The sequence below is a fragment of the Priapulus caudatus genome, unplaced genomic scaffold (assembly GCF_000485595.1).
Source record: "Priapulus caudatus unplaced genomic scaffold, Priapulus_caudatus-5.0.1 Scaffold944, whole genome shotgun sequence".
NCBI lineage: Eukaryota > Metazoa > Priapulida > Priapulimorpha > Priapulimorphida > Priapulidae > Priapulus > Priapulus caudatus.
Window position 1 is genome coordinate 95,133 of NW_014578005.1, and position 11,646 is coordinate 106,778.

The following is an 11,646-nucleotide window of genomic DNA, read 5'->3' on the forward strand; positions in this document are numbered from 1 at the left end:
CTTTGTTTTTGCGCCAACGCACACGAGCGTTGCTTTTTGACAGCTATAGGTGATTAGAATGATTTTCCTCGCCGCAAGAACGACGAGACTGGGTCGATGAATGGGACACGATGAGAACTTTCGGTGTGCCGCAGTCAGACCTCTGTGCTTAATTACGCTTGCATGTATATACAATGTACTTTTGTTTCTGTTTTTCTTTCACTAGTATTGCAGAACGGAAATAATTTAAATAAAGGAATAACAGTTAGAAGCTAGTTAAATTAACTAGGTAATAAATGTATCTTATTATCTATTTAAATCAGCGATTAAAAATAACTAAATGAAGCTATGCCTGTCATCGTATGACTGCTAGCTGTTTTGTGATTGCTTTCTCTAGCCATTTACCATGTTCAGAGCATGAAACAACGGTTGTATATGTGAATTTATGTACTAAAGTACTAAAGCATGAAGAACGACATAAACACTCGCGAAGCGCACGTTGATAGCGCTTGTATTGCGGATATGTCAGGGAAATGCGCTAACGTTCATGCTCTAACGTACGAACATCATTGACACGGACAGACACCGTCTGCATAAAAACCAAGCAGATTCGCGTCTGCAGGAAAGTAACACCTATATTGCCTTTGTCATTCTACTTTCCTGGTATAAGGCAGGCCAGTTCTAACAATGGTAACACCCCGGGACGAGCTATCAAATGCACCAATATCGAAGCGGGTTAGCCAATGAGGGCTATGCTATTGACCATTGATCATTAGGTCAATTGATCATTTACTCATGATGATAATGGCCGGTACTCCGGCTTTGGGTTTATGTGCTGGTGGCACAATTTATTCTGATTTTGAAGCGATAGCTCTTGTTTGGATTTATATTCACCAAGGCCAATGCAGTTACTATATAAAGGGTCCGTCCCTGAGGAAATGTATCGTTGGTACACAAGGACGTAGGAGGGAACCCACCTTACCAACTGACCGTATAGAGTAGTTGAAGGTATGTATGCAGGATTGGAAACCTCAATATTTAATGTGATTTAATACTTAATAGAGCTAAATACTTAATAGTACTTAATAGTACTTAATAGATACTTAACGTTAAAATGTATTGTTAACTGTTTGTTGACTAAAATTTTTCAGAGTGCGCTGTGAATTATGTTGCAATGTAAGACTAAACACCTGACCAGGCTACTCATACTATTAGTAAGTGGTTGTCCATATATTACATTTTTTAACTGTTACAACGAATGTAAGACATTTTTGCTCATCTGACACAGAGAGATTAAACTTGTAGAATAGCAATGGTTTTCCTTCATCTGTCTCTTGTCCGTCAACGACACGGACACAAGTCTAAACGGCTTGACGTGTTGTGATGATATTCGGTATATATCATAGCACCCAGCACATATCCTGTTTATGCAATGCAGATGTGTTTTATACTATAACGCGACAACTTTGATTGTCATAATCGTGTGCACAGAAGTATAGTTACATGTTCAATATAAGATACATTCCATCTCCTCCTACTCCTAGATCCTTCCTAGATTCATAGATACTAGATAGATTCCTAGATCTTTCCTCTGCTTCCTAGATCTCCCCCTACTCTTGTCAACTATACGTCCTTACCTACTCCAACATCAGATCTCAGGTGAGTATATATCGCTTTGTGGCACCTAATTGTTATATTATTAAAACTGTTTATAGTTTATTATAAAACTTTCTTATAATAGGACAGCTAGGACCTGTTTGAAGTGTTTCAGTTTCTGCGTATGTTGGACCATTTTGTATCAAAAAGTGAATCAGGAAAAAATTTGATGAACGATGTTTAATATTGATACTACGACCGATGCGAATCTCCACTTCAGTGTAAAATTTGCTCGCCTTTGCACCGTATAGGGCATCGCGGCCGTGTTGATCGGAGCACGCTCCCGCTCTCGCCATCGCACGAGTTACGCTTCCATGGGATACGGTCACTCGTCACGTCGCGGCCCGAGTTACACGCCTCTCAACCGATACCACCCTCTCAAGCGCTCGCCGCTGAATAACAACCCCGGCGATCACGGCTACCCAGATAGGGCCGCCACCGTTCAGCAGGTGTGCGTGTTCACACCTTTGTACGGCTCGGGCTATCAGCCGTTCAGCGTGCTGAACCGTTACCATGGCACACACGGATCGCCGTTCAACGGAAACCCGGGCGATCACGCATTCCCCACTGGATTTTCTCTTCCATACGCGTAAGTAAGACCTTGATCGATTCACTCCGCCATCTGCCGTCTCAGGCCATAGTCTGAAAGTACTTTGAATGACTGGCCTAAGACTAATACCTCTCGGTGGTTTTGATATCAGTGGTAGCCGACATGTTATACATATATCACGCCGTTTCTTTATTTTGGCAGAATCTATATTGATAGACCTAGAACTCTATTCGTTACTGCTACACTACTACCAGTGGCGGAGCCAGGATTTTGAGATAGGGGCGCAACCGCGTAGCCAGGATTTTATTTTAGGGGGTGCGGATTTTGTGATAGCGCCGCTGCGCACGCATCGCGTGCCGAATAGCGGCAAACAAAAATAGAGGGTGGGGGCCTCTTGCGCCCCCCTTGGATCCGCCACTGACTACTACTCGTTTAAATTAATCTGGGCCTGTAGCAAGTTCTCTACGAACATGACACATATCATATGCCAAGTTGATTTCTAGGCCATCTGGATTGTCCTACTCAAGCGGATACGGAGGCGGCCATCGCGGTGGATACAATCCCATGATCCTCTACTGTGCCACTACTCCTGCTCCGTAGGAAGCGAGCACTCAGCGCGCGTTGTACCGATAGAAGCCAAATTTATTATTAAATATGATTGACAATCCTACGCTTAGAATAGATTGAAAGATATATTGATTAAAATCGACATCTGCTATCTATATATCCAATAATTCAACTTTAAAATGTCTAATTAATTTAGTTTTGTTGTGAGCGTTATAGTTTCGTGCTGGTGCGCGCGCGCGTGCGTGTGTGCGTGCGTGCGCGTGTGTGTGCGTGCGTGCGTGCGTGCGTGCGTGCGTGCGTGTGTGGGGGGAGGGAGGGGTTACGTGCGCGCGCGCGCGTGTCTGTGTGTGTGTGCGTGTCTGAGTTTTTGAAATTCTTAAATGGCAAGGATAACATTTCTATAATCTGTACTTGTGTTGTAAAATGAAGGATAGTATCACTTCAATTATATAGAGTTCGGACTTTTATATGTATGCGTACGTTCGTAATTAAGCTGGTGGTATAAATACACATCAATCATTTTGACATACTGTTCACAATAGTATACCAATGAAAGAAGAGAAATGTTCTATACTTGCCTGCCATTAACGGTTTTTAGTTCCCACGCGCAAGTGACGCAACTTACATCTATCGTCTTCGTAATTCGTGTTTAGCAAATGGCACGAACAGGTACGCGCTCGTGAGCGGGACATGCCCCCCCGACTTACCGTCATATGCAAATAAGCTATGAAAATACAACGTGCCTTCCTGTAATGGGTCGTCCTTGACATCAGAGCTCAGCGAGGGCGTGACCCCTATCTAATTAGATGATCGTGCGTGAGAGCATCTCTCTCCGCGCGCACAACACAATGCGTTCATCATTTTGTTTGCACAGTAACCTGAACAAGCACCTAGCCACGCCTAAACTGTTTGCATTACCTGGATGAAACGCTCCCATATATATAGCACTGTTCCGTTCTTATTTAATCATTAAACGGCATCGACAATTGTGGCCGACTAGACGGCGATAAAGGTTATAGTTTCGGTGTTCAGCCTTCTGCTGCCGCATGCACGTGCGTCCGTGTGACATAACGCATTGCAGAGTGCACGGTATTCATAGAGAATAGCGCATCGCCTCGTCGTTTCACTATCACAGGTTAGTATTGCGACGACACGATTGTGGTTAGCGCTCACCTTTATTTTAAATTTAATAACGAGTTTGTAAGATTAAAAAATTATTCGTACACCTTTATGATGAGTTATTCTATTACAAATCGAGCTCCTGTTTCATATATATATAGTATATATAAAGCAAGATTGAATTAGGTGATGTATATTTATTCCAATTAAAGGACTAAACTTTCGACCAACCGGTCTAGATAACAGAACACTCACAGTTACGTGATTATGATCAAGTCAGAATAGTCAAAAATTGAATTCTTTGCTATAAATATACATCACTTAATTAATTAAATTATGTTTATATTCGGACTACTGTAAATTATTCGAGTCTGTACTGATAAAACATCAGATTTATTATGCCACCATCCCCTTTATTCAATTGACTGTATCTCTCTCCCCTCTCTCTCCCTCTCTCTCTATCTATCTATCTATATATATATATATATATATATATATATATATATAATATATATATATATATATATATATATATATATAATATATATATATATATATATATATATATAATTGACATGTATTTCAGAAAACCAAAGTTACATCAGAGATGCAGTACTTTCGTGTCGGTGTGCGGATACTCGTGGTTCTAGTAAGTTTAACCGTAGATTACATTTTCTATATAGGCATATGACGTTCACTGAAATGATCAGTAATTTTCATGGCGGACACGCGTATATTCACGCGGAAGATATCTACCGCTGGAGATGTTGCGAGCTGGAAAGCAGTCACGACCTGTTTCTCACATCTCTTAATGCAAGTGCTTCGCCTAGCTTCATTATGCCGCTTAAATCCTCAGCATGCATGTTCTTGGTTATGTCGTATGTATTTATCCAAGCGATGCTCAGGATTCAATAACGTAACCGGAACTATAAACGACAGACTATAATTTCGGCTTTAACTACAGATAAAGCTATTACCTTTTAAATTTCCCTTGTATCTTAACTTCGATAAGTGTTGAAAAAAATTAATTTAATTATTTTCTCATTTTTTCATTTAAAGCGATTACGTCACCGTATATAGTAAAAGTAATAAACACATTTCCACTCATTCACAAAATATAAGTAATTCTGTTCACATTTTATGGTTAAATTTCTGCATTATACTTCCTATTTTACTATATTGTTCGATGTAAACATACACTCGTGACTCATACATAGCCCATAGCAAGCAATTAATGTCAGGATCATAATATCAAATCGTCCAGGTTTTTTGGATTTTTAACTAGTTGAGTTGACGATACATTAGTACGTACTTTTAATGTAACAAAATGGCAACAATTTTTTTTATAAATATACACCATAGAAAATTCGTGTCGTAGTCAATTTAATCACATCTTCTGAAACTTAAGCCAAATACATTACCTCGATCTCAGAGTGAGAAACAACCACATGTTCTATATATGTGACATTTCTGCATCAATTTCTTTGATTTACTTTTGCAAACAGGTTGCCTGTGGAAGTTCCTCAGTGGCACAATCCAATAAGGGCTATGGCAACAGCATCGGACCCTCGTTTACTCCATTAAACAGGTATCACCCCTTGAAGGGCTCACCACTGAACAACAGTCCAGGACAACATGGCTTCCCCAACCGGGATGCCACCGTCGTGCAGGTGTGCGTGTTTTCTCCGCTATACGGGAACGGATCCCAACAACGCTATAGCGTCCTGAACCGATACCACAACCAGAAGGGCTCGCCTTTCAACGGGAATCCTGGAAGTGCCAAGTTCCCCACCGGTTTCAACCTTCCATACGCGTAAGCTTTGCTGTTGTTATGCGGTTATGTTGTTTCTATTTCGATATGAGACGATTAATAGGGTTTTATTCCGCGTCATCTATAACTGGCTATTGTTCAATTTTACCTAACACGGCTGTATGCCTATGACAGTGAAATTTCGTCTATATACTGATTCTCATATCTCAAAATTTATTAACTTATAAACAAAAAACATCTCTCGCCGGAAGCGCCGCGGATTTAAAAAGTGTATAGCAGTTGAGTAAATATATTGCCCATCTTCATTACCAACCCAGCCATGCTGATTAGCTCTGCCAGGTCTAGTAATATGCTAGGTACAATTTCGCTCCTTAATCACTGATGAGAACACGGTTTGCAAACACTCTTCTTTTTTTGTTTTTACAGACCAAGTAGTTCTTCTGCATATAAAAATAATGGGGGCTTTGGTGGCCACGGAGGCGGCGGAAATGGTTATGGCGGCCGTGGCCGCCGTGGAGGCGGCGGCCGTGGCGGCCATGGAGGCGGCGGCCGTGGAGGCCATGGAGGCGGCGGATATGGTTATGGTGGCCGTGGCGGACATGGAGGCGGCGGATATGGTGATGGCGGCCGTGGGGGCACATGCGAGAGCGCGCGGGATATGGTGTGATGGCGCGGCCGTGCGGGCCATGGAGGCGGCGGGATATGTGTGATGGCGGCCGTGGGGCCATGGAAGGCGGCGGATATTGGTGATGGCGGCCGTGGGGGCCATGGAGGCGGCGGATATGGTTATGGCGGCCGTGGGGGCCATGGAGGCGGCGGATATGGTTATGGCGACCGTGGGCGGCCATGGAGGCCGGCGGATATGGTTATGGCGGCCGTGGCGCCATGGAGGCGGCGGATATGGTTATGGTGGCCGTGGCGGTCATGAGGCGGCGGAGTATGGTGACGGCGGCCGTTGGGGCCATGCGATGGCGGCAGATATGGTTATTGGCGGCCATGGTGGCACGCCGAGGGGCGCGGATATGGTTATGGTGGCCGTGGCGGTCATGGAGGCGGCGGATATGGTTATGGTGGCCGTGGCGGCAACGGAGGCGGCGGATATAGTCATGGTGGCCGTGGCGGCCACGGAGGCGGCGGATATGGTTATGGTGGTCGTGGCGGCAAGGGAGGCGGCGGATATGGTCATGGTGGCCGTGGCGGCAAGGGAGGCGGCGGATCTGGTTATAATCCCATCATTCTATACTGTGCGACAACAACGACACCAACACCATAGTCCAAATTTATCGTCATATACCGCAAGGATGATATAAACAGATTTGCGTGATAATGCACGGTGCCCTACCATCGCCATAAAATCTATCGCCATATACCGCAAGGGTGTACCGCCGTAGGCGCAGCAAATTTCTAGGGGGGAGGGGCAAGATTTTATGACTCAACTGTGTAATGATGAGCGACGGGCGCAGCCCTTGATCAACGTCCATAGTGTGGTAGGGGGTGGGTCTGAGACATTAAGGCTTTCACGGATAAGTGACCACAAAAATCAGGTTAGGGCTATTTACGATTATTAGCTAAGCTTATTTTGTAATTTTGCTCCAAAATCTAGGGGGCAGCTGCCCTTGCCCCCCACATGCCTAAGACCCTGGCCACCATCACCATAGTCCTAATCTATCGCCATATACCGCAAAGGTGATATAAACAGAGTTGTGTGATAATAATCTCATCAAATCATCTAATCAATTATTTCATCTTGTTAAGAATTGCCACAGGCGAAAGTATTGTCGTTATAATTTGTTATTGTCGTATATTATCGTCGTAATAATATATATACCGCCATCAAACGCCACGCAGCTCAAAATGTATTCATTTGTTTCACGATCTACCACAAACACGGAAGTAATTCATTTCTTAAATGTTGTGTATACTGTCTTACGTAATAAATAATAATTGGTAGTTTTGCGCTCATATGGCGCCTTATGTGCCAATATATGTTACAACTCATCCGTACATAATAACATATAGATGTTTTATATCGTATGATCGCAGTGTTTGTGATGTCGACAAATATTTCACGAGCATTTCAATCGTCATTCACTGAGCGAGATTTTAGAGGGCATTATGGAAGAAAACATCTGTTGTGATGCTAGACCTTTATTAAGTAGCGTTGCATAATATATTTTCAATGTTAACACCATTAATCGCCTCGAGTTGTAACGGTAAACGTTGGCCAGGGCAGCAGTATCCTCGTGAGGCTCTATTGTGAAAACTTCATGAATGACCCCGTGCTAAATTGTATAAAAAAGAAAATATTACGCAAGTATGTGGCCCATGAGGATTGTCTTCCGTGTGTGATTTGTGTCAAGTTAACGTGTGAAGGTTACCAGAAACAAAATCCATTACGATGAGAAATTTTACTGGAGGTCATTACTGCTCACGCCTCAAAGAGCTCGGGTATTTGCTCACCGGATAGATATTGAAACTGGTTTTTCCACTCATTGTTTAAAGCCGCACTATGCGCATCCAAACGCTAATTTCTCCAGTACTAGACTAGCAAATACTTCGTGTCATGCCTAATCACACTACCTTATGACAAAATAAACTCGAGTTCCTCCCATTTCACTGCGCGTTGTCTTATAAAAGGCATTTGAAAATACCTCCAATGTTGTTCAAATTCTCCGATGTTGTTGACATTTTCGCGTTGCCCTGCCAAGCAGCGGCAAGGCAACGCAAGGTGCTGCGGTACAGCGGTACGAGTGTAGCAAAGATAAAAACATGTGACGTCACCGAACCGCTTCGAGGCTAAATTGTTTGGCAAACAAGTCGGCGTTAGCGCCAGAATGCCAGTTTTCTTACCTCTTTCTTGTGGGTTTTAAGCAAACGCGCAGTAAAATGGGAGGAACTAGAGTTAATTTTGTCATAAGGTAGTGTGATTATGCATGACACGAAGTATTTGCTAGTCTAGTACTGGAGAAATTAGCGTTTGGATGCGCATAGTGCGGCTTTAAAAAAAAATAAACATCCAAACAAAATTGTGTTGAACATTTAATCCGAAATTCTCTTTGCTATGTATAAATAATGCATTTTTAATGAAAACTGTGGCATGTATATATATCACAATTATTAACCATATTTATTATGAATTAAATAAATACTGTGCATGTTTACATCTTTTAACTGATTAGCTGTTACTTGTTTCTTTTTTGTTGAAAGATATCGCGATGGTTATAATCGTAACTATGCAGAATTTTCACACATGGTAAACATAACTACATTCGACATTGAAACGCGTGCGAGCGCTATATGACATAAATTCGGTAACACAGGCCTGCTTTTATGCTTAAAGCACGACCGCTACGAACCTCTCTCATGGCATTTTGATAAGTAATTCAGGTCGCGTACATCAAAACCTGTTCACCAAGACCGCATTAAAGATTACCTCTATAATTATGTGTGTGTGTACATACCGGGGGGGGGGGGGAGGCAAGACATAATGACGGAAACAGATCCTACACCTACTTGGTTTAGATATGCGATTTACGCGATAACAGTATTTGCATTGATATTTTTGATGTGTATAAATCCTGCTTGAACCCCAGACATTGGGGAAACATCTATGTTGGCAGTATCCTAGCAATTTCTAACAGAGAACGTGATGCGTTCGCGATGTTGTTGTACGCTCCTACGCCACAACTACCTCGATATATTTTCCGTCTCTTTTCCTTTCCATTCTCCTTCTCTTCTCCTTCTCTTCGTTCCGTCTCCACCTCCTGAGTCACTAGAACTCTGACTGAAATTAGCATTTGATTAGGTTAGCAAGTTATATCACAGCTAATAAAGCGAAGATGAAGATAAATTAGCAAGAAAACACTATGGTCACGAGTACTTGTACGGTGTGAAGTATTGGTAAGGGCGTTTGCATATCACGCTACTACTGCTGCATAACTATTCGTATTCACGCGACAGTCGGGAGAATAAAAGATAATATTTCGCTCGAGGGCATGAGGAATATGCACATTTGAGCGGCTACCCAAGCTCTTCAAAAAACTTTCTTGATAGCGCACAGCAAATCGGCTCTTCAGATATAGGCCAAGATCTGGTTTATTCTTGACGATTTTTATAGTCAATTAACTTTTTATTCGATAAAGGTTATAGTGAGTGGATAGGTCGTCGACCTATATATAGCTCCTTCCACCACCTGCTGCTGAGGATGAAGAGGTATATGTCGATACGACCCAAGCAGATTAGCAGACGAGACGACAGCACGACGAAGAAAGAAAGAAACGTTAAAGTTAGTAACGCTAAAAAAACGTTAAAGTTAGTAACGTTTATAAACGTTAAAGGTAGTAACGTTAAAAAAACGTTAAAGTTAGTAACGTTAAAAAAACTTTAAAGTTAGTAACGTTAAAAAAGCGTTAAAAAAGGTAAGGTTATCTACTGCAATGTCGTTTGTTGTTGTTGACTACCTTTAGGTGACCATGCATAAGCTGGTCACGAACTACGAGGGCTATAACGATTTGGTGCGGAAGTGCCATGCACTCTGTAGCGCCCCTCACATTCTAACGGAGCGGTATCTTTCACTTTCTCGACATACCAGCCTGTCCCCCGCCGGCCGCCGGCAGCCGGCCGTAGCCTGTGTGTGTGTGTGTGTGTGTGTGTGGGGGGGGGGTTATAATCGTAAATAACCTTAACGTTATTTTTTGGTCACTTATCCGTGAAAGCCTTGTCTCAGACCCACCTCCACCACACTATGGACGTTCAAGAGCTGCGCCCGTCGCTCATCATTACACAGTTGAGTCATGAAATTTTGCCCCCCTTAGAAATTTGCTCAGCCTACGAATGAAACGTAATATCACGAAATAAACGTGTATGAACGATAAACGTGTATTCCATGCAAGCCATCACGAAACCAGCATCGCCTTTAATACCAAGAATGTCACTCACGAGACCGCTGAGTCAGCACGTGATAACTGAATCGCCTCAGGCGAGCCGAGAACAAGTCAGTTTGTTTTAACATCGAAAACACATGACAAACGAATTGACTGCGTCGATTTATCAGAAAGTGCATGCAGCCGTTGTAATCCTAATTATTGGACGAGTGTATAAAGTATATGATGTATTTATCTTATCTATTAAATTGGAAAACAGCGTTTAAATAGGACTTAAAAAGTTGGAAACTTATTCACTGTTGTGAATTTTAACCTAGCACTGCTGCTGCTGCCACCGCCACTGTCGTTGTCGTTGTCGTCGTCGTCGTCGTCGTCGTCGTGTGTGTGTGTGTGTGTATGTATGTGTGTGTGTGTGTGTGTGTGTGTGTGTGTGTGTGTGTGTGTGTGTGTGTGTGTGTGTGTGTGTGTGTGTGTGTGTGTGTAGTGTAGTGTATATATATATATATATATAGTATAGTACGTAGTAGTCGTGTGTAGTGTGTGTGTGTGTGTGTGTGTGTGTGTGTGTGTGTTGAACTGTGCTGCTGTTTTGTAACTGTGTGTGGGTGTCTGCGCATGTGCTTGTGTCTGTGTCTATGCGTGTGGCAGTCTAGAAATCCCCCACGCGCGCTCCCCCTCCCCTCTTTCTATACCGCCCTCCCTCCCCCTCTTTCTGTCTCTCTCAATCGCTCTCTCCCTCTCTCGCTTTCTCGCTCTCTCTCTCTCTCTCTCTCTCTCTCTCTCTCGACGCCATTGGACTGGCACATTTCTGAACAGCAACTGTTCCTGGGAATTCGCGAATAAATGTTATTCGCGTACATTTCTAAATTCCCACCACGACCGCATCGCCACCAGGGCGCGCGTCGGATCACCACGGCAACAGCAACAGCCCGGATGTTGGCGGCTCGCCTGTCCGACTGAAATCGTCACACTACGTCAATTTTTGTGACATTTTTGCTTTCCAATTAGAATAATAATGCCACCGCCTCGCTTGCGTGCTGCGTGCGGTCTGGTCAATTATCATGAGGTCTGATTACTGAATTAATCGCCGGAGCGTCCGTATTGAGGACACACACACACAC

The 11,646-nt window shown here is 43.1% G+C and overlaps 1 protein-coding gene across 1 annotated transcript; it reads left to right on the forward strand.

The window, feature by feature from the left end:
* The first annotated feature begins 898 nt into the window (after positions 1–898).
* LOC106814556 lies at positions 899–3,047 on the forward strand. Its single transcript, XM_014818880.1, has 4 exons — positions 899–987; positions 1,131–1,193; positions 1,887–2,224; positions 2,689–3,047. Exons 2-4 carry the CDS (start codon positions 1,146–1,148, stop codon positions 2,783–2,785), a joined length of 483 nt encoding a protein of 160 aa, XP_014674366.1. The 5' UTR covers positions 899–987; positions 1,131–1,145; the 3' UTR covers positions 2,786–3,047.
* Positions 3,048–11,646: the final 8,599 nt, after the last annotated feature.

Excerpts from the sequence above, each read along its gene's own strand:
- LOC106814556 (XM_014818880.1), top strand. The coding sequence starts at position 1,146 with ATGTTGCAATGTAAGACTAAACACCTGACCAGGCTACTCATACTATTA. Across the intron at positions 1,194-1,886 it reads CCAGGCTACTCATACTATTA|GGCATCGCGGCCGTGTTGAT; the intron begins GTAAGTGGTTGT and ends TGCACCGTATAG. Across the intron at positions 2,225-2,688 it reads GGATTTTCTCTTCCATACGC|GCCATCTGGATTGTCCTACT; the intron begins GTAAGTAAGACC and ends GTTGATTTCTAG.